Source organism: Tauraco erythrolophus, chromosome 1, assembly GCF_009769465.1.
Source record: "Tauraco erythrolophus isolate bTauEry1 chromosome 1, bTauEry1.pri, whole genome shotgun sequence".
Taxonomy (NCBI): Eukaryota; Metazoa; Chordata; class Aves; order Musophagiformes; family Musophagidae; genus Tauraco; species Tauraco erythrolophus.
In genome coordinates this window covers 120,581,882-120,606,171 of record NC_141465.1, presented here as the reverse complement: position 1 = coordinate 120,606,171, position 24,290 = coordinate 120,581,882, and the positions used below count along the sequence as shown (strand labels likewise).

Sequence of the window (24,290 nt, the reverse complement as noted above, 5' to 3'; positions counted from 1 at the left end):
TATTGTTAATGTTAGCCTTATTCATTCTTACATCACAATGCACCTTTCTATAGGAAAAAAACCCACAAAAAATAATAATACCAAATATATTAGGTTATTCTGAACAAATGCAAATATTGGTACGTTTCATCCTGCAGTGACATGAAACTTTTGCCCCCATAGCTCTAGTTGCTGGCACGCAGCAGCGCACTCTGTGGTCTCCCAAGTATGAAGATTTGACAGTACATCTTGGAAGCAGATTTTTACCTTTAGGCAACTGGTTCACATAACTTTTACAATCAGACCTTTGTTTACAATGTACATGCACGGACACAAAGAATCTTAATGCTATCGAAGTCAACGGGATGGAGGTACGTGCCTGAATGTTGTCTTGACTCAGGGCCAAAAGCTAAGGCTCTGAAAAAGAAGAGGTTCAAAAATGGGTGTTGGAAGGTGGGACACACTCTGATGAATTCTGCTACTTATTTAATGCCCAGTAAATCACGAGAATCAAATGCTCTTGCCCACTTTCTTTCACTTAATCCAACATAAAATCCAAGAGGTGTAAAGCGTTAGAGCTCAGACACTTAACCACCTCAATAGGTTTGTATATGCCTGATATTTCCAGAATATCAGCATTATTTCCACTTTCTGCAAAGGACCATGGTAAACAGGCAGAGCTAGTCCTTTACACAGACATGAGACTGGCCTTTAAACTGTTTCCACATGAATTCTTTAGTCATATATATTTTTCGTTGCACTACCTTAGTATTTTTAAGCATGTGAGACTTGCACTTGGTGAGCTATAATTTAATAATTATACTATGCTTGAAGCATGCACAACAACATTCAATATACAAAGGGATCTTATATCGAGTCAGCACATTCACAGTCAAACAGAGCTTTAGAGCCGGTTTCTCGTGTGAACATACTAAGTCTACATGTCTGCTTGTCAACCCCTACTTCGGAATTTTTAACCATCGAGTTAATTGGAACCAATATGAGATAGGAAGAGAGGCTGCAAGGTAGAGAATTTCTACACGTTAAGAAAAAACAGGAGGCCAGCTAGAAAAAGGGTCTCTGTTAATGACACCACTCAGAAAAAGGCTGCAGAATGGGAGCACCCTTATCAGGCGTCAGGGAATCCACCCCGGCTCTCACCATAAAGACTGAAAACCCTTAAGAAACCAATCTTTGTTGGTTCACTGCCCACAAAACAACTTATTGTCACTCAGAAAAGCATTTTAATAACTTAGCACCCAAAACCTAATTCATGTCTTCTCTATTAGTTTTCAACCACTCGTAATACGCTGCCACTGCTTGTACAGCAGTACAGCGTTCATGTGCTGCAACTGGAGACCAGCGTGCCAGTATTACATTTCAGAAGGGAATAGGAAACGAAACAACTCGGAACATCTTCTTATTAGCAAGGGTCAGTTTATCAATAAGTAACATGATCATTTTCTATAAATACACCAAGGAGCTAATTCCAAAGAGAGAGGACCCCCCAAGCTAGAGGATAGAGCTCATCCGGAAGCAAACAGACATAAATTCAGCACAGCCAAATCATGGCCACAATTATAGGAAGGTTGCTCAGCAGCTTTGGTACAGCCCCCAGGTAGCACCAGCAGTAGCACAGGAGGTACTATTTTTAAGATGAAGCTCACTCAACCCGCATACAGTGGCTTGGACTGAGACAGCCCTTCCAACTGCAGTGTATGCTAAAAAAAAGACAGAGGTGAAGCACCAGCACATATTTTATGTTGAATAAAATATGTGAATTTTAGCAAAGGATTTCATAGGAAATGTGAAGAGCAGTAAATTATGTTAGGAATAAAGCCTAGCAGGAAGACAGATATGGTTCTGTTAACAGGCAAAGATTCAGGCCTTGGAAAAAATGCTGATTTAGAAGAACATAGCATACAAAAAGAGGCATGAGAAGTGAAAGACAAACTGGGGGTAGCATGAGGCACTACTGACTTACTACTTACTACTTACTGAAGACTAGAAAGGGGAACGAGCTGCACAGAGAAATGAAGGACAAAAATAGTTTAGTCAGAGAGTAAGAGAGGACAATCGCGCTGAGAAGATTTCAGTCATAAGGCAAAAAAAAGCCCTTGAAAGAGGACTATAGAGAGACCACAGGCTTGCAAAATGTAAATGACACTGAGTAATCTACTCCTAGGATTAAACATGTTTACATTTGTTGCTGTATCTGAGCCACAATTCTCAGCATTTTTTAAGATCAAGCCAGTAAGGAGGAGAAGAAAGCCATCTAACAGTTCTGAACCTCATGAAGATGTCAAGTGAAAAGATGGAGAGATACAGGAAGAGAAATGAGGACCTTGGCTTTATTTTTAATGCCTGATAAAAGTCTTCAAGGTGCAGACTAAAATTAAGATACAAAATGCTATTATTATCTTCAGTTCCTTCATTCTGAACTAGCCTTTCCCCCAGCAGACTGATATTCAGAGCAAAAGACCACTGATGCTGAGATCCTTTGGTGCATAACAAATCCAAGTAAGTTTTTTCAGTGTCAGCAGATAATAATCAAGAGGAGAGGACAAACAGCCACTGCTTGTCCAAGTCATTATCTCCAACATATTCTACACATCTGCCTTTGCTTTTCTGTTTAATCTAAGCTCAGTAATAAGAGCCAAGAAGGAACTCTTGTGACTGCTGGTTTGTATGTCCTGGTAGCAACTGCTGGAACAGGCCAAATCAGTCATTCAGTCTGATATCTTCCTGCTGATAGTACTTGTGCCAAGTTCCTCAGAGGGCAACTTAAAACTACAATAGGCATAAGGCATAAGCGATCTTGTAATATCAGATAACAAAAGAAAACATCTTTTTTATTACAGATTTTTTAAATTCTATTTGGATTCATAGCCCTAGAAACATTCATTTAATTTAATGATAGTTTCTATTCAATTTCATTCAGGGCCAAGTTCTGCACATTGGAAACAATGGTAGCAATGTCATTATCTTCCAGGGCATACGGTCAAATCCAGAAGTGTCTCAGCATTGATCAAAACTTATTAAACCATTTGTCTCACATCAGGTGCAATCAAACACCTTTTAGAAATATTCTGAATCAGGCCTTCTATCACTTGAACTTTTGCAACTGAATTTATTGTGTAAATAAATCCTTATAAGACCTCTACAGAAACAGTTTTTCAGTTAAATTGGGTTCCATCATCTATTCCCAAAGAGGGTCAAAGAAAGAATCCCATCTTAGATTTTCTTACTGTGTTATTTATACACCATCTCACTTCTGCATCTCTATTCACTACCTGTTACATCTCTTTTTTGTGCTGTTTGTTTACCCAAATAAAAGATGCCTCACAGCTCTAAAACAACGAGGCAAGACTTAAAGTCCCCACTGGACATGTCTGTATTTCCTCAGGTCTGGATTTTTGGTGTATCAGAATCTAAAGCTTGACAAGCTTAACTTTGAAAAAGACAACTAATTAATAATTATACCATTTAAACTACAAGTTATTTGTGAGGACAAATGTCCAAGCTTACAAATACTTTTTTTAACACCAGTAGCTGGAAGGAAATAATGTGACGGGCTGAATAAGAATGGGTTGAGATCTTTTCTTGAAAAGGATGGAATGGGGCACACCGAGCTATGATTTTTTATCTGTGTTGTAAATAGACAAATATGAAATAAAATACACAAATAAAATCATAGAATCATAGAATCGTCTGGTTGGAAGGGACCTTCAAGATCATCGAGTCCAACCATCCATCCTGCACTGTCAGGGTCCCTAAACCATGTTGCTCAACACCAAATCCACACGGTTTTTAAACATCTCCAGGGATGGGGACTCCACCACCTCCCTGGGCAGCCTGTTCCAATACTTCACAACTCTCTCTGTAAAGAAACTCTTCCTGATATCTAAGAAATTCTTCCTGTATCTAAATACAGTAGTGTGAACCAGAAACAGTATTTGGATGTTCAGAAAATACTCAGTTTCTAGTTTCAATTGCTTTGGATCCAGAGCCATTACGCAACATTAAAGAAACCTTATAGACTACTCATGGTGTTCCTACTGAGATACAAATCTCAGTCTAACATCCAAAATGTGATTTTCTTCTCTACTTCTCCCATGCAGTCTGTGATCTATGGTATGTGTTACGCATATGTTCTACTTTCAGACGGGAATTATACATTAACTACCTTTACTTTAAATATACACACCTTATGTCCATTCTTAATGGCACAGAATCTCTCCAGACTCTTGCTTTCATTAACTTCTTTTAACTATTATCATTTTCAAGAGACACTCCTTTTCTTTTCTCTTTCAGGAGAAATTCCCTACTTCCTACAACTCTGCCTTTCTTCCTTTATGTGTTTAAATTCTACTATCTGAAATACTCATAACTCTCTGAGAAATAAAAATATGACTGGATGGGGATTTCTGAAAGCTCTCAATACTCAGCTCCTGCTGAAGTCACTGCTAGCTTTATCCCACGCTGCAGCGGGATGAGAGCTCAGGCAACGCTGAGGCCTGATTTTATGTTGTACTGCTTCCATAAACGGACTTCTAGGTATACACAAAATCTATTTTTTAATACTTTAGCACTCAATAACATCACCAGTGTGAATTTGCTCTATGCCTATATTTCCATTTGTGAGCTTCACTAATAACTGCTGAACCTGTTGGCTAAATTGAGGATAAAAGCCTCAAGGTATTTCAGTTCTGTAAGTTTTCTGAGACAGGCAGGAAAATAGAGAGAAGAGAGAATGTATTAATGCCTCCCGGGAGCAGGGAGGCAGCACAAGCCTCATCCTCATCGGTCAGCTGGAATCCAGAGGGAGAACACTACTGTACGCCTCAACACTGGGAAAAGTTTCAAATGCAGCTCACATCTCACAGCACAGCCTAACAATGAGGTACAAAACCTTAAGAGATCAGGTTGCGTTACTTCTGCTGTCCAAAGAATTACGTTTTATTTAAATTCAATATATTAAATAAAGTTCAGGCCCTAATGCAGTAAGATTTAGACATTTTATATGTTTAGATAGGTTTATTTTCAGCAAGAAAATATATTTTAAAACAAATTCTAAATACGTAGGAGAAATTTTTTTTTTGCTTTTACATCTGCTGATCGACAAGGGAAAATAGTATCTTACAACACGTGAGTGGTAGACAGCCACCAAACATCTCCCATTACACAGTCTGAGGTTCAGGGACACAGGTGGAAGTCAGTGACTACATGTGCTACAGCCGCAGGTCCAGGGAGGAGATGGGCAGGCACAGGTCAGGCTTCAGCTGAGCAGCGAGACAAATGCAAGGGCAAAGATTCAGAAGGTAAAGAGGTAATGAGCTAAAAAAGTAGAGATTCATGTTTGCGCCTACACAGGTTCACCTACAGCCCACACCCAAAGATATCTTCCTAGGAACACCACCACAACAAGATTAATGATGTTCTTTGCAGTTTGAGAGTCAGCATTCAATCAACCCCTTCTCCCCCCAGTACTTACAACTCTGCAGCAACCTCTGGCTCAACTTTCCTGACTGTGTACCTTCAACCAGGCGTCACCGAGAGCTGCCTCCTTACAAGCAGTGATTTCAGACCTTGCCAGAAGCCTCTGACCAATTCATTCTCCATGAGTCAGCGCCCAGTGCCATTATGAGGTCTAAAACAGCTGGCATGGGCGTTATGTATGATCTCAGTTGACCACTGTACATACAAAAAAATGCTAACAGATCTTGTGCAAATATATACGCTGGTCTAAGTCTATGCAATCACTGCCTGTGATCCTGAAAAAAAAAAAAAAAAAGGGAAGCCAAATCTAATCCTAAACCTGCTCTTATTCCAACAGTAGTGTCAACCCTCCAAATTTTATCCCAAAAGCAGCGATAGCGAACGTTATTGTTGAAGCTCACACTCCCACAGCGATGCACTGATATCACTTGCTAGTCAGGAATAACTAGTATAATGCCATTGTTCATCACTCTAAAGAAATCTTTAGTCTTATCCTCAAGATGCAGCATTGTGAAGAGATGAAGACCTAACTTGTACTTCTCATACAGTGATAAAAACCGGAATATTTTTAGGTACCTCTCTGAGCTCGCTGTGCTACTGACCTACTTGCCCTGGACTTGCTCTGCACTGAGCGCAAAGAGGCGGCACATGCAGAAGGTAATTCATCCCACCTGAAGAAGGACATCTAAAACAAACGGGACGAACAATTCTCTGCAGGTGCCTTTGTCTCCCTCTCACTTATAAGGCAAGCTTTAACAAGATGCCCCATTTTTCAAACCACCAAAGTTTGGTGAAATGAACTTTTTTGCCTGTCAGTTACATTTCTGCCTCATTTAAACCCACAGTAAGGCAGACTGAATCTAAAAGTATAAGAATCCCTCAAACACAAGGCAAACACACACACACATGCATACAGATGTATGCACATACATACACACACACACACTTTTTAAAGGCCCGCAGCCAGGACCTGAGATAAAGTGACCAACCTCATGACATGTTTTCTGATCTACTGTTGAGTTGGGAAGATGAATTGGTTCACATCTGAGATTTCAGCTGGGATTTAAAGCTGCTAGTAGAAAATCTAACTTTATAGCTTTCCTTTTAATCCGAAGTTTTATTTTTACTTTTCAGGCTTGTTTGTTTTAAAAGAATATTTAAGGACACAACCGTTAAGGATATATTTGTCTGCAATTAAATATAACTTAGCACAAGAGCTGGTAATTCTTTCTGCTCCCTTGGAAGACGAGCTATGTCTAATAATATTTAAAGCTACTTTGTCTCACCACATATTTATTGCACATCCTCAATTTTATGATTTTTAAGATGTCAGAGAACATACTCGTAATAATGAAAATGATTGTTTTGACGGTGATTTGCATCAAGCTGCATTTGGATAGAAATCAGAATTCAATTAAAATGTGCATATCCCAGCATTTTAAATAGCTCTTAGTTAAATAAAATTACCTTAATTGTGTTGAAAGCATCAGAAAAAAGAAGTACCATAATATGTTTTGCATTCAAGTCTGACTTAATAAATAAAGGAAATACTGCCTATTGATTAACTCCCATTGCTCCTATTCACACAATAGCGGCCATATTTCTGAAATGATTCATGGGCCCCAAAATAAAATGAAGTGAAAATGTAAATCTTTCTGAAAGCCTCTGTGCAGCTATGTTCCTATTTGTATTTTGGACTTTTTCTCTGCAATGCTGATTGTGTATACTTGTAGTTGTTTTTTACTTATGGACTGAAAGAAAATGAATCATTCTGCTTGTTTTGTGGGTTTCTGTAAGCCCAAACTGATTTCTCAATTTTGGATGAACTAAACAAAATGAAAAAAGAATATTCACTCTCCACTTGCCAGGTAAATTGAAACCAAGAATAATGAAAGTGAAATTTCTATACAGCAGCAATTGAAGTCTCAGATTTTGAAAAATATGCCAACACCAGCATTCAATCTAACGTAAATACAGAAAATACAGATATCTAATGAACTACATCCTACTGTGATATGGTTGTAAAACTTCAGCTGACCTCAGGAGATGAACATAGTTCTTCAACTCCCTACATAATTAAGAAAACAGCAATATTTCAAGTAGTAGAATTTGATGGACCCCAGTCAAACAGCATTTTTCAGTTATCCAATACCATGTGCTATACCTTGCAAAGTATTACATTTTGCTCATATCTTCAAATAAGCTGTCATGATGTCAAATGGGTTTCTTTTTCAAATGAGAAAGCATGCATTTTTGAATAACAATATTTTTATTACACAATCAAGCCCTATATTTAACAAAAAAATCACTCTAAAACTAATCGTAAAGAGGAATCGGCAGATTTTATGAAGATTTTTGCAGAACAGCCTCCAGAGCATAGCAGGCCCACCAGCATTGTTTTCAATGCAACAGATGTAAATGATATCAAAAGTAAATAGACCTTCACACTGCTATTAATTTTATCAAGATCATGACATCAATTCTTCAAAACAACACAGGGTTAGAAATATTTTCATTGAAATACAAAGCATGATTATAGCTGAGAACAACACATGTATTACTGTAGTGTAAAAGTTTTATGTTCAGACAGCTCCAAAATTGTAGAAGCAACAAAGCGTGATCTGCTTTTCTATGTCTAGCAGAACAATAAAAAGTCTTGCATAGAGTTTATATGGAAGGTTGCAGGGCCTGTAAAGATAACCGTATAATTTGGACAGCTCAATTTGGAGTTAGGTTCCAGGTAATCAGAGATGAGCACCAGCTCAGATGCTATGCATACTACCAGGGATAGAGGAACGAAATCAATACATAACACTTTGCACTTACTGTACATAAGCCCTAACTATAAGTGACATAGGAACCTTCTCACTGGCTGATGATGGCATTTGGTCCATGGCAGGGATTCTTTCCAAAACAGAGGCAAATAGAAAAGGATTATTCTGAAATTATTCTGGAAAGAAGAGCCAAAGGAATGAAACACAATCGTTACAGCATAGAGGCTCCACATTATCTTTAGAATGCTCTGTGGAAACACAGAATATTTACATTGGAATCAAGTAATAATGCATGGCACTTGATTACCTTTCCATAGATAGACTAGCTGCTACGCACACAGGTACATGCATGTACAGAATCACACAAACCACCATTTCTCTCTTAGAAAAACAGGATGCGGAAGAAGGTTACAGAATATGGTCATGGTCTCAAAACTAGACCCTTGAGAGCAATGGAAACCAGAAATCTCCCCAAAGAAGCCCTAAGACATCCAATTAACATCTGCATCAGTGGCAGCATGAATGCAATCCTCAAAAACCTTTGTGGCAGACGATTTCTCCAAAGGGAGGACAATCGATGCTGCCTGAGGTGTATTCACCGTGCTTTATTTTACAAGTTGCCAGAATAATCACAGGGAGAGACCGTAACCACTGAAGGATAATACAGCTCATAAAAGAATAACTCATAATTCGCGTGCTTAAAATTAGATGGTATCAGCTGCTGCCCAAGTGTTGACTGAGTGATCCTGATGGATTTATGAGACACAGTGCTAGAAGCTGTTCTCTCTCAAGATTCCTCAAGCATGTGTTTCTTTGCATACAGGATGAGCTCCAGCTATCAGATCCAGAGGAAACACACATGAAGACGCTGCCTCTCATGTTTTCTGTAGTATTCCTCTCTCTTCCACCAACCATAATGGAGAAAAGTCGTAATTGTTTTATATACAGTACAACTAGTTCTACTCCTTCTCTTCTCTACTAGAAGTCAAACATGGATTCATAGAGTATGAATGTCAGAATACCAGTTAATATTGGAAACATGGATGTCACTCAAACCACAGTGCACTAACAGCTTCATTACAGTTTGATTCATCTCAGTAAAGATGTCTAAAAATTGTCTGAGCAACTATTCAGTTTAGTGCAGAAATCAGGTGCTAATTAAGTCATCTCAACACCTGAAATTCTGCAACACAAAAGCTGCAAAATAGATTAGCGTTTTATTTACCAGTCATTAGCGAGAAGTGAAGAGCAGCTGAAATCACACTACCTTAATCACAATCACAATAAATTACTTCTGTAGAAGTGGAGCACAATCACACAATATTTAAAACTGCACTATTCCCAGTTTTGGGATTAAGGAGAGGACAGGATCTACGCTCACTGTCCATCTTCTGCAGGAAGTGAAAAATGGCATGCATGGACACAAATGACACAAAAGATATATCCGCGAGGTGGATATATCCCAGGCGGCTCAGCGAGGAACATGGAGACTGAACACATCACCTGTTTCTCTTAGTAAAAGCTGCAGTACCACAGGGAGGAATTCCAAAAAGTCACATTTGGCAATGCATCAGATTGTTTGCTGTGGCTTCAGTTCTTTGGGCAGAGGGAAGGATGGAGGAGGGAGCCCTGTCCAGCGCACACTGAAACAAGGGGCTGCCCTTCCATGTTCATCAGCAAGACATGGAGCAGGTACTTCAGCAGGGAGTAGCCTTAACACACTATCCAGCGTCACCCACCTCTCTGCCTTAGGCATTATTTACAACGACACCCTTCCTATTGCGCAGTGTTTGTACACCCAAGGGAAAAACTATATGGGAAACCGAGGCAGGGCTGCAGCTCCTGCTCCATCTTCCGTTTGACAGTGTATGGCTGGTAACGCACCAGCTCTACCTGGAGTGATTTTACCCTTTAGTCCTGCTATTCACTGGCCCTACAGTGAATCTAACAAAAAGAAAGATAACATTTTTAGTCCTTCTGTTTTCTATATTTTGTACATTTAACAAGGCTGTGTAGTCAATTCCACTTTGTACCTAATGTGACTTTGAATTTCGTTTTAAAAATATATTTTAGCTTAATCCCACATGTTTAGTCATCTGGAAATGTTGGGGTTTTTTTTGTCCTGGCAAAAACTGAAATGAAAATGTCTTAGTTACTAATATCTTTTTTTTTCTTCCTTTTTCTTTTGGATGCTTTCCTTTGCCTTTTTATAAGAGAAAATATGAAGCAAAAGTTTTGTGAGGGCAGTGTTTTGTCTTCTATGTAGTAAACGCAGGGATTTGACAGGTACTAGAAATCTTCAGCTTCCAGTACTGTCAGTCTATTCTCAACTTCGTTTTCCTGAGCCTCAGATGTCGGCATTGAAAAGTCAAAATTTACCAACTTTTTAACAGAAATGGTGCATATGTGCCGGAAAAAAAAAAGAACATTCCATGTGAAATCATTCAGCAACCATTATGGGTATCAATTCTTTATTAGCATCAATCGTAAGCAAGCACAGTGTATCTTGGATGAGGCATGCAGCTTGCTTACAGAAGTTCTGGCAAGTCCCTGGTGGGAGCTCCCAGGGTTTCTCCTGGTCAGCCCTTTCGGCAGCCCACTCATGCTTTCTGAAAAGCTGTGCCAGCTGCTGCTGCACAGGTAGGAACCCCTGTCAACCAGTTTACAGGACTGCCTGGATTCACGTGCTGACATCGGATCCTCTATTTTGTCTGGTAATTTTAAGAAATTTTTAACTGGCAGAAACATCAAGCCAAAACAACAAAATAATAATACCATGAAGTTCGTGCTGGTTTGTCTCTTAAGTATAGACTTTGTTTTAGCCACAGTAAATGTAAAATAAACAATCAACAACACTGATTTATAATGAATAAGCTAACGAAATGGATGTCTTCTACCTACGTGAACAGAAGGGAAGCAGAAGCTGCGTTAGGTGACCAGGTTGGCTATCCTCTCCAGAAAGAAACAAAGCAGCTCTGGGTATTTCTGCTCTGGTTTGGCCAATCATCTTTCAAGGCCTTTTTGAAAACGAAGTGCTAGAAATACATTGTCAAAACTACAACGATGTGTACTTAAATTTGCAATCACTTCATTGCAAAAACATATATAGAAATACATTCTGTCTCTCTTCTGATAAGAAAAAACAGTGACACTTGGTTTCCTCGGTCAGTATTTTGACTAATGGCTTGCCTAAGGTAAACTGAAAAGCAATCTGCCTCACCAAGTTTGACTTTAGGTCTGGCAAGAGTTGGTGATGGCATAAAATATAGCAGCAGCATCAGGAAATGGCACTGTCATTGTAAGGCTGCAGAGAGAAATCCTGAGGAAAGATCCTTGTACAAAAACAAAAGGCAGCACCTGCAAGCCTTAAAAAATATCCTGCACATATTGATAAAAAAGCCTTTGAAGTCATTTTTCAAAAAAATAAACTGAACTGACATATCAAGTCATTACAATTCCTTCCTCATAGCCTTCCTCTATTTCCTTATGCACTAGATGAAACTAAACCCAAAGAGCATGCAAAGAAACAAAACGAGGATAATAGCTTTCCCTGTTTTGTTCTGGAGTTTCTTTGGAGGGGAGATTTTCTAACTCCCACATGACAGGAGTTATTTTGAGGCAAATAAGTACATGAGAGCCAAGATACTTGATTTTTATGCAGGACATCACACTGCTGTTTTCTATGATCCTCTGTTCCCCAAAACCAGCTATCCATGTGCCCTGTTATTTTATCTCATATGTCACACAGCTCTGAGCCTGCACAAACGGTGGCAATGCTGAGCAGGAAAGCGGAGGAGGTGGGACAGCACAGGCAGCAAGGCCACGACATGTTAAGGATGACTGCACCCTGGTGCAGAACTCTGGTCATTGCCCACGTCTAAAGACTGATGTGAGCGGCACTTCTGCCTCTCCAAGCTGTCGGGGTGCAACCCCTACAGTGAAACAGAAGGTATTGCCATGCAGTGTTACTGCCCGCAGAAAAATGTCATCAAATGCATGAACACTGCCCAGAGAAGGCCTGCTATGTGTGCGGTGACTGGTTATAGGACTGGGGAAAGGGCAGGCTGAACAGCCATGCTCATCCAGTTCTCATCCTCCTCTGCTTGCCACCGAGGGAATGACACAGGTCCAGGATCAGTCCTCAGATGTGCACTAGGGCATGGTATGCAGTTCCTCTGTGGCGCAAACAAGTTCCTTTTCTGGAGTGATGCTTGTTTCCATGTTGTCATGTGCCCAAGAAAATTACTCATTTCTTCAAGTCTGTTGGGAGGCAGGCTGTGGTATGGGGATGAGAATGGAACACCAAAACCTGGCTCTGCTGTGCAGGTCTAAGGACAGACCCCAGACACCTTGGCATCACTCAAGGGTGCCGCAAAACTGGAGTTGTCACTGCATCCATTTCTCAGAGGCACCACTCAAGACACTGAGTGCACTGTGCAGTAAACGTGGTGTGCACTGTCAGAGAACTGACTTTGGAGGTGCTAATCATGTAAAAGCAGATCACATATGTATTAGGAGCAGCCAGATCACTACCATATGATGCGAGAATTTTATCTCTTGTTTAGAAGAAGTCAACTTTGTATCTCATTTTCCAGGATCTAATAAATGATGGGAATTGGTGAGAAATGCATACCATGTCATTAAGCTCTCCTGGGTGCCGAGTGTTAAACACAAACAGAAATAAAACCAAGTCTATCCAGGCAAAGAACTGTTCTCTGCCATTATGAGGATGGAAGGAGCAAAGAATATCTTTCCCCTTCTCACAACTACATAGCCACCCTACCAGAACAACAGCGATACACGCAGGCACGGGGCTTTGGGAGCCCCAGGTCACACCACATGGGCAGCAATGAAGCAAACCAGCATCCCCCTGTGCTGACCTCCAAACATTCAGCAACCTAACGCAGCAATGTGAAGGTGACTTACAGCAGCATGGGAACAGGTCTACAACCTGATCCACGAAAAGAAACAGCACTGTAACTTTGGGGCTCTCTATCGATTTCAAAACAGTAAATTCTCTGTACGCTTCTGTGATGAGGTCTTAAACCCTTTTACTGACATCTGGATGTGTTAGTGAAATCGTTCCCATCAGCGTTTATTCCTGCTGAGACATTGCGATTAAGAAGCTGTGTTGGTCCATTTCCACAAAGAATCTGAAGGCATTATTACCACCTACTTGCCATTTTCATGCAACACGTCTGTCACTGGTTTGCTAAAGGAAAGGATTTATCTTTCAAGAAAATTCCTGCTTGAAAAATAAAGGCCATAAGGGTACATAAAGGTTTTCCAAATTCCACAGTACTTCTGGTAATCAACATTCTATGTACCTATTTTTATTCCTTCTCTCTAACCAGTCTGGGTCTCTGCTTTATCCTCAATCCACTTTTAATGTGAGTCACATCAGATTAGAAACACATTCAACTATGAGAAAAATCTTTTGCAACTGATCCAAGAAGAAACAATAACAAAACCCCACGCATATTACACTTGGAGACTCTTTAAAACTAAAAAAAAAAAAAAATTCAAACAGAAACAATGCAAGAAACTGACAAATACTGACAGGTTTCCTCAAGGTCTTGTTTAGAAATGTACTGCCGCTGAAGTCTCTTGTAGCATATCCTGTGGATGACATGTGAGATCGTCACTATAGGAAGCAGCCAGACACACTGAACCCAGGAGAGTTTTTTCTGCACTTCTGCTGCAGTAACCCCTTCATCTCAATCAGTGCAAAGAATTCGGGGTTTTTTTCAGTGCATGGACGCTAACTGAACATCTTAACAGTGAGTATTGTAAAGCTTACCTGCATAAGCCCCTCACTATAAGAAAGACTTTGAGGTGCTGGAGCATGTCCAAAGAAGAACAGTGAAGCTGGTGAAGGGTCTAGAGCACAAGTCTTACAAGAAGTGGCTGAGTGCACTGGGTTTGTTTAGCCTGGAGAAAAAGAGACTCAGAAGAGAACTTATGGCTCTCTACAACTACCAGAAAGGAGGTTGTAGTGAGGTGGGTATCGGCCTCTTCTCCCAAGGAACAAGTGATAGGACAAGAGGAAATGGCCTCAAGTTGCATCAGGGCAGGTTTAGATTGCATCAAGGAAAAATTTGTTCACCAAAAGGATTATTAAGCACTGGAACAGACTGTCCAGGGAAGTGGCTGAGTCACCAGCCCTGGAGGTTATTTAAAAAACACGTAGATGTGGCACTTAAGGGCATTGTTTAGCGGTGGACTTGGCAGTGCTGGGTTAAGGGTTGGACTCGAAGATAGTAAGGGTCTTTTCCAACCTAAATGATTCTATGATTCTATAACAAACTGAATTCCTAAGCATTTTCTTTCATTCTATATTAATTCCTGTAAACTGTGAGCCAGATCCTGTGCAGTAAGAGCTGATGAGACTTTTGCCATTGATTTCAATGCAACGAAGGTCAAGACGGCTATTTCTCAAGTTTTTCATGGACCTAGTGTTTAATAAATGGTTTTACAGAGTCTAACATCATCAAATCCCAATGCACAGCAGGGCTAAAATACATTAGCAGGAAGTTTGTACAGAAGGTAAAAGTGTGTCCTGCACCATCTCCAAATATGCAGAGCTCTGACTGTCAAAGCAGAAATATGGGATGTTGGCCCTCACAGCATGGGACACAGATCAAAAAGGAAGCATGAAACTGAAGATTACTGAAGTACAATAGGAAGCTTGAGATCATGTAGGATTTATTCACTACAAAAAATACTAGAGCCAAACCCAAACTCCCAAAAGAAAATCTAGCCAGTTTGATGCTGTAAACAGGACATTTCCTTAGCTTTGTAAACAGGAGATTGATTTGAAACAAACTGCCAAGTAACCTAACATAATCCAGTATTTTAGCCAAGAGATCCTCACCAGAAGCAGTGATTTAAGTGGTCTCTTTTATCCAAAATGTGGTATAATGAAACCAACCTCATAAATGTAATAGCAGAATTTTTGGAGGCAATTCTTGAGTACAGCTTGAATCAACTAGCTAAAAGGAGTACTACTACTCCAGCATTAGTGGGCAAATCTTACTACAGAGAATGCAGAGATGGAGCCTTTGTGGTATTCCTTCAGATTCATTTCAGTGTCAAATTCCTGCAGGTCCACAAAAGCCAGAGCAGGCAGGGGCAGACAGCCCTTCTCCAAGGTTGGGAACATGCTATGAACATTGAGAGGTAACTCAAGGTTTCTCAGCTGAGTAGGCAAAACTGAACGTTGCTACACAATGAATGGAGGAGGAGAGTCAGGAGAAGGGACGTAGCTGGCTGCAGAGCTGTGGGAGAACCAGGTTTCATGTTCCTGCTACTGCTGCATGTCGGAAAAGGGGTGAGAGTGGGACAGAGGGAAAACGGGACAGAAAAGACAAGGAAGGCAACCACCACTTCTGAGGCAGGATGAGTTCCACCCATCATCACCTCTCTGTCAGCTGCAGTAGCTGCCATAACAGAATTACTGAGGTTGGAAGGGGTCTCCAGAGGTCATCATTATTGCTCTGGAGGCAACAAGGTGCTAGACATTTTGGATCAGTCCGTAATTTGCTGCAGATATGTTTTAATATAAGCAAGACTATCCATATGAAAAGACTGGAGCATAAAACATACAAACTTCTGTTGCACCTTTTGTACATATACTATTATTAGAGGCATGAAATAAAAGCCATTCCCTGTCCTTCTAATTTACTGTTCCCCAAAGGAGTTTCTTGCTGTATAAATAACACACATTTTTGCAGATCTGTTCCTTTTATGCAATATTTACACCCAGTCTAAAGAAGGAGTGCCAGAAATGTAAGTTAGTGAATTTGTATATTATTTTGTTGAAAGAATTTCTGCCTTCGATAATCCTTTTCCCTCTAAATTCCTTTTTACTTCATAAAAATTTTAATAACATGCAAATTAGTTTCAGAGCTTCCACTTGTAACCTGGAAAACTGACAAACACTTTTAAACATAACTGTTGCTTTCAACCCAAATTCCATAAATTACATAGCCAACATCATGTAAAGAGGATCTTAACTACATCAAATAGTTAGGCTCAAATGTTTGTCTAACAGTTCATTGTTCAACTAGGACTTCAAAAAGTTACATTAAACCTGGTTGTCTGAGGTTTTTTTAGTACTGTAAAAAAAAATTCCCTGGGTACAATATTTTTATGACTTTAATGCTAATTTGGAACCAATTATATTAAGCGTGCTTATTCTCATTTCCCTGTGCTTGTGTCCTCTGATTTATGTATTATATATGTGCATATATAATATCCTATACTGGATAATATGTAAAAGATACAATATATATTTATTCTGTGTATGCATGTACATAATATTCATGTCTATGATACATATGCATTATATATATTTTTTTAACAGAGTATTTGACAAATTTCACAAATACTTGTACTCTTCCTTCATCGTAAGATATAGTTAGTTTTACCTGGCATTGTCTCACTTATAAGCTATTTGAGCTTTGCTATCACAGAATCATGTAGGACTGAGTCCCTTGACTTTAATGGAATTATAAAGATGGTTAAAGTTAAGGACATAAAGAATGCTATTGCACTAATGATTTCCTGTCAGTTTCCTATTAATGCTTATTTCTGGGTGTTTTATAAAACACCACCTCTCTGTGGGATCACAGTGGAAAAAAATATTATTTTAGAATTTTCAGCAGTGATCAGTTGCTAAGAATCAAAGCAATACAATTACCAAGTTTTCTCTGCAAGCCTTTTAAGAATAATCTGGCCTAATTAAGTTGCATACAAATACATTAAAAAACAAACAAACAAACAAACAACAAAACAAACAAGAAGTGTTGAGAGACTGGCTGGAAAGTTTGCAAGTGAAGTAACTTCCACTATATGATATACATCTGCCTGATAAAACATATTTCAAAGCTCGTTTGGAAAATTCCTCTATGCTGCTTGCTGCTGAGTCAGGGTTGGAATTCTCATGCAATATCCTTTGATACTTCACTCCAAACAGTTAATTATACAGATAGGAGACATCATCAAAGTTAAACAATTGTAGACCAAAGTACAATACTACAGGTAGATTACTAAGGTGGTTTTTTTTAATCCGATGAAGCCTGAAATACACATTTTTCTTACAAAATCTACATTAACAACCAGGAAAATGAAGCTTATAAAAGCAATTTTATTTTAGTTATTTCCCAGTTGACACAATTTTATGTTACCAGAGTCCTTATAAAAGAACTCAGTAAGTGCATTCCAAAACTGAGATTCCTATATCACTAGTGATACAAGAGCCATTTCAAAGTGGTATGAAAAAAAACACGATTACGTCTTTTCTCAAGAACGTACAGTTAACACCTATTTAGCAGGAGAATACTGCTCAAATCCTCGCAGGCTTTTTCCCTGTGCTTAGGCATAGGCCAACACAGGGAAGGGGAGGGTAGAGTTAACGGCACACATCTCATCAGACAGGCCATCAAAGAGCCAAAAGCTGTTGCCATTTCTCCAGAATGGTAAAGTACAATTTTTCTCCGTATTTTGCTGGTGCACAAGCAAACTGAAGTTTGGAAATTCCTGATTCTTTCTATTCAAAACAAAAACCACAAGAGACCAGAATCTTATCTCAAGTCATCTCATGTTATGGTTTCCACATCAGAAGATACTGATACCACAGCTTTTCAGTTGTTTACATACTGAAATGATTTGACACTATGCTGTCTGGTCTGTTCTGCCTTTTCTTTAAACTTTGGATTTTAAAGTTTAAAATATGTACAGTGATGCTTTGTCTGACTATACAGACTATGCATACATTCCCAGATTGAGCATTCATACAGACATTTGTTCAGCAATACATAAGAACAAGCAATTGATGTTTCAGTTAGACACTATACAGTAAACAATATTATGTAGCACTTTTCATCTCCAAGTACATATTGAACAACCAAAATAGCAGAAACAAAGAAGAGTAACTGACATCATCTACCTGGAATTGTGCAAATTTCACAATGTACCGCACGACACCCTTGTCTCTAAGTTGGACAGAAATGGACTTGACAGATGGACGACTCGGTGGGTAAGAAATTGGCGGGATGGTCACACTCAAAGAGCTGTGGTCAACAGTTCAATGTCCAAAACGTGGGTCGGGGCAATCCCAAGCACAAGCACAGGCTGGGCAGAGAATGGATTGAGAGCAGCACGGAGGAAAAGGACTTGGGAGTGCTGGTGGATGAGAAGCTCAACATGAGCCAGCAATGTGCACTGGCAGCCCAGAAAGCCAACTGCATCCTGGGCTATATCAAAAGAAGCATGGCCAGCTGGTTGAGGGAGGTGATTCTGCCCCTCTACTCTGCTCTCGTGAGATCCCACCTGCAGTACTGTGTTCGGCTCTGGAGTCCCCAGCACAAGAAGGACATGGAGCTACTGGAACGAGTCCAGAGGAGGGCCACGAAGATGATCAGAGGGCTGGAGCACCTCTGCTATGAAGACAGGCTGAGAGAGTTGGGGCTGTTCAGCCTGGGGAAGAGAAGGCTCCAGGGTGATCTTATAGCAGCTTTCCAGTACCTAAAGGGGGCCTACAGGAAAGCTGGAGAGAGACTTTTTACAAGGGTGTGTAGTGATAGGACAAGGGGCAATGGATTTAAATTGAAAGAGGGCAGATTTAGATTAGATATAAGGAAGAAATTTTTTACATTGAGGGTGATGAGGCAGTGGAACAGGTTGCCCGGAGAAGTTGTGGACGTGCCACCCCTGGAAGTGTTGAAGGCCAGGTTAGATGAGGCTTTGGGCAACCTGGTGTAGTGGAGGATTTCTCTGCCCATGGCAGGGCTGTTGGAACTACATGATCTTTAAGGTCCTTTCCAACCCTAACCATTATATGATTCTATGATTCTAACTGGAGGCCAGTGACGAGTGGAGTTCCTCAGGGGTTAGTATTGGCACCAGCACAGTTTACCATCTTTGTCGGTGACATGGACAGTGGGATCGAGTGCACCCTCAGCAAGTTTGCTGAAGACACCAAGCTGTGTGGTGTGGTGGACACGCTGAAGGGAAGGGATGCCATCCAGAGGGACCTTGACAGGTTGGCAAGACGGCCCAGGAGAATCTAATGAAGATCAACAAGGTCAAGTGCAAGGTCCTGCACATGGGTCGGGGCAATCCCAAGCACAAGCACAGGCTGGGCAGAGAATGGATTGAGAGCAGCACGGAGGAAAAGGACTTGGGAGTGCTGGTGGATGAGAAGCTCAACATGAGCCGGCAATGTGCGCTGGCAGCCCAGAAAGCCAACCGTATCCTGGGCTGCATCAACAGGAGCGTGGCCAGCAGGTCGAGGGAGGTGATTCTGCCCCTCTACTCTGCTCTCGTGAGACCCCATCTAGAATACTGCATTCAGCCCTGGAGTCCCCAACACAAGAAGGACATGGAGCTACTGTTGGAGTGAGTCCAGAGGAGGGCCACAAAGATGATCAGAGGGCTGGAGCACCTCTTCTATGAAGACAGGCTGAGACAGTTGGGGCTGTTCAGTTTGGAGAAGAATCCGGGGAGACCTTCTAGCAGCCTTTCAGTACCTAAAGGAGGCCTACAAGAAAGCTGGAGAGGCACTTTTGCATGTACTACTACTTGCATGTAGTGACAGGACAAGGGGCAACGGATTTAAACTGAAAGACGGGAGATTTAGATTAGATCTAAGGAATAAATTCTTCCCTCTGAGGGTGGTGAGGAACTGGAACAGGTTGTCCAGAGAAGTTGTGGCTGCCCCATCCCTGGAAGTGTTCAAGCCCAGGTTGGATGAGGCTTTGGGCCACCTGGTGTAGTGGAGGGTGTCCCTGCCCATTGCAGGGGAGTTGGAACTAGATGATCTTTGGGGTCCTTTCCAACCCAAACTATTCTATGATTCTATGACAAAATATCAGACTTCTTGTAATTAGGCAGTAATAGCTGCATACTGCAAATTGGGAAACTGAGGTAAAGGCAACAATGGAAGTATCTGGAAGTTGTCTGTGTGTTACTCTGATGAACTTCAAAGGACTTAGCAGGCAATGGCATTAATAAACACTTTAAGTAAATACCACTACATGTGCTATAAATGTGGCTGGCATCTCCAGGACACTTTAAAAAATTGATTAGTGCTGCACTGGCCAGCTGAGTCATCAATGCCTGTCCTTCCACCAGGACAAGAGGATGTCTTGCAAGCAGGTTATTTATATTCTTAATATCTTCAGCAGGAAGTACAATCTGGTTAGGTTTGGTAGTCATTAAACAGCACTTTTTTTGAATGTGCTGCCCTTCACCTATAGATTTCTTCCCAGAGCAACCTCAGTCGTAAGTAAGAGCAAACAGGCCAACCTCTTTTAGCCTAAAAGAAGAAAGACAATCTTGAATCACAGTCAGTGCAAAGGTTTGTTTTGGCCAGAAGCAAGACCAAGCATCCATATTAAAGCTCTGTGTATGCAGTATCACTAGTTTATCCTGCTCAAAGGTAACAGAAAACTGGAATCCAAAGGGTTGTTTTCTTTTTTAATAAAATGTGCAGGTGGTCTTGGACTTGCCAAGATACAATATTTTTTTAAAGAGCTGAACAGCCCTTGCTTCCTCTTCAGTATCTCTCTTAATTCCACAACATAATAATCATGATCATCAACCCAGGACATAATATTAAATTAGTTTTTATCCCTGCTGTGTGTTTTGAGAAAGACTGCTGGAACATATTAGCCTCAGTGTATTGTGTGCTCTTAGATCCTATTCCATATAGTCACGTCTGCAAATATTTACAAAGCAAAAAATACTGTCTTACTCAGCAATGCAACCCACATGTCTTTAATGCTATTCCATATCAGCGCTTCAGACCAAAACAAGACACAAACACCACTGAAAATTATAAAAGACAGAAATACTTTTAGTGGCCTACAGCCAACTATGGTCTGAACGCTTTGCTTGTGAGCCCGTCACATGCATGCAACATTTGGAATAGAACTCATAACCTTTGGCTACACAAATATAGACCTTTAGTCAACAAACTCAAGCAACAGCTTGGTTCACTTGAGTAATATCAGGCTAATCAGCCGCTGGTCTGCTTTAGATGTTGGGACCTGATGACCAGCTCCACTGGCCACACTGGACGACATCATTTGTAGAGGAAAAGCAAGAGGATTCCCAAGCACAAGGAGAGAGTGAGTCTGCAGCATGCTAGGGGTCTGCATGTGGTCTTCCTAAAGGCGTGTTATCTCCTCAGCCCATGGATAACATCCACTAAAGGACTGCAGAGCTGTCTGACTTCGGCACGGGTGCGTTTCACTATGTCCCTGGGCTGCGGGCCTGACTAGGATCTGGCCCAGGGAGGGCCAAAGGCAGCATGGAATTTCATACAGACCTGCTGCTTTCAAGCAGCCCCAGTACCTGTCCATCCCAGAAGTCAGAAAGTTCAGTCACTACAAGTTGTGGACGATAATTTAAAGGCACAAAGCTTAATCACAACATTAATGATCACAACTAGAAAAAGAGCAGTTAACTAATCATTTCACATTTGCTTGTTCTCTTCATCACTCCAACAAGCAATTTCACCACAGGAAGTCTTCTTCTGCAGAGGAAAACACTCATCACACTGCCAGTAAGCTGAAAACTTTATTTACATCAGGGGTTACTGATTTCTTCACTGACTCAACAGAGAAGATCAGAGTAAAACACATTCTGAAGTTCTAAGTAAATCACTGCAGTTTTCCATGAGTTTGGAGAACTTGGAGTTTGGAGTTTGACTTGGAAGGAAGCTTGCTTAGTTTGGTTGAGAGACGGTCTCAGTTCTATGAAGTTGAAGATAGCAGGCTAACAAGTCACGAAGCTTGATAAAATACACAATATTTTTAAAGGATGAAACAGAAATCATGGATGTACGCTTTTATTACAAACACAAACATTTTGTATTGGGTTAACTTTGACTTCTGAGACAGAAGGAACGGCAATTCTGTCTTGTTTCCAGACTCGTTATCTCAATTCTAGGAAAAAGCCTCTTCACCTTCTCTATGCCTTCTTTTAGTGACGAGGAAAGGCACACAAAAGACTATTAAGTTCAATATGGCTCCAAAGCTGAAACAAAAACATCTTCCTGAATCAACTGTATACCCATTACACACATTGTATACATGCTGAAAAATAAACACTGGCAAATACAGAGTAGGATCTTGGAAATGGCTCAAGCGACCGGGTTTTTGAAAAGGTTTATAAAATATATAAATTCTGGCAACTGGAAGATGTTAACTTGAAGAATGAGCTTAACTCTGTTCATTATCAGAGAGAACATCTTGCGTTTTGCTCTGTAAGAAGGTACACTGGCGCGTGCAAAAGCAGATGGTCCCATACGAAGTTGGGACACAACAGGCTGCTCCCCAGCCAGAGGCGAATCGCTCGTCCCAAACCGACAGACCTGGTTTTATCTGTCACCACGAACAAGTGGATTCCAAAGGCGAATTTCAGCGGTGCTGTTTTCATGCACCCTCCACACGCACCCACCTCCGGACCACAGCACATGGCCACACTGACCGCTCGCTCGAGGAACTCGCGTTCCACGCAGCTGCGCGGCAGAACCTCGACAGCACCTCCGCTGTCGGGGACATCCTCTCCCGGGGGCTGCGGCGGGAGACGCGCCGGAGTTCCAACTCCGACACCGAAACCACCCTTGCGAGCAGGCGGGCGGTGTCCGACAGCCCACGGCCGCCCTCCCGGGTGCGCACCACCACCGGGCGTCCTGCTCCCGCCAATGGCGCGGGGGGCACAAGGGACGAGGATGGTCCTCCTGAGGCACTGCCCACCATTCCCAGGCGACCACCCGGCCCTGGGCCGAGACCCTCCCGCCAGGAACGGCTCCCCAGGAGCTATTACAGGAGCCAAAAGTGGCACAAGTCCGCCGCGGAGCCGGGACAGGAGCCGTGCTCCCGCCAAGCATCCCTGGGGGAGGGGAGGGGAGGACCCCCCGCACCCCACCCTGGGGCCACACGGTCGCCGCTCGCGCACCCTCCCTCCCCCGCCACACACCGCCCCAGAACGGGCACCGCAGCGGTCCCGCTGAGGCCGAAGCCGCCATAAACTCGCCGCCCTCCCCGCGCAGCCCTCGGCGTGGGCACATCAAAGGGAGGCAGGGCAGCCGGGGCCCGCGGGTGCCTAGGGGCGCCGGGCGGGGCCGTCCGCGGCAGCCGGGACCGGACACCCCGCTGTACCCGGGGCGAGGTGCCGCCCGCAGCGCGGAGGGGACGCCGAGGGCGCCGCCGGCTCCCAAGAAACCTCCTCGAAGTTGCCCTGAGAAGTTTGGGTCCGCCCGGAGGAGCAGCCGCCGGGCAGAGCCGCCCCTTCAGCCCACACCTCCCTCCTGCCACCTGGCCACAGGCTCCCGGACCGACCCCCGCCGGCCTCCAGCTACCCCCCCCCCACGCCCCGGCTGACCCCGCCGGCCTCCCAGGGACGGGACCCTCGCTCGGACAAACCCCCCCCGCCGGCCTCCGGGAAAGGGAGGGCGGCAGCCCCCGGGGCGCGCGGCGGGCTGGGGGCTGCCTCTGCAAATGCAGCCCTTGGGAATAAAGAAGGCAGAGGGACACTTACCATCTCGCCTGATATTCGAGGACCGCAAGGCTTTTATAGATCCGCTCTGGGCAGGGGCAGTGGTGCCCTGACGGCTGCAAAAGTTCGCGCAGACGACAGCGTACAGGAGGAGGAGGATGAGCAGTTGCATTGGGATCCGCTGTGAACGGGACCGCGTCTCTGCAAAGAAACCCGGCTCTCCCCACCACGGTGCTTCCCTCTCTCGGGTTCTCTCCTGCTTCCCGGACTTTTTGTTTGTTGTTGCGGGTTGCTTGTGTGTTTGGGGGAGTTGTATGCAGGGGAAAAAAAAAACCCAAAACACAACAAAAAAAAAACAAAAAACCCACCCACCCACACACACACAAAAAAACCCCAAACGAAAACAACACACCGCCCGAAATAGCAGTCACAGCTGCCGAGTTACTCTCCGAGCTGCCCCCAAACTTCCTGCATGCTGAACTTTCTGCTGCGTTTCTGGGGCCGGCCGCACTCGGCAAAGGTGCGAAACCC

General features: G+C 42.4%; 1 protein-coding gene across 2 annotated transcripts in view; it reads right to left on the bottom strand.

Annotated features, from left to right (window-relative positions):
- The window catches only part of PDGFD (platelet derived growth factor D), a 146,222-nt gene extending 122,255 nt beyond the window's left edge, over positions 1 to 23,967 (bottom strand). Inside the window, exon 1 of one of the 2 annotated variants that reach the window (XM_086613736.1) lies at positions 23,802 to 23,967. In XM_086613736.1, the coding sequence (XP_086469862.1) occupies positions 23,802 to 23,931 (130 nt within the window). In that variant the 5' untranslated portion in view covers positions 23,932 to 23,967. The remainder of the gene's footprint in view (positions 1 to 23,801) is intronic. The other variant, XM_086613730.1, reaches the window with a different exon arrangement.
- Between the last annotated feature and the right edge of the window lie 323 nt (positions 23,968 to 24,290).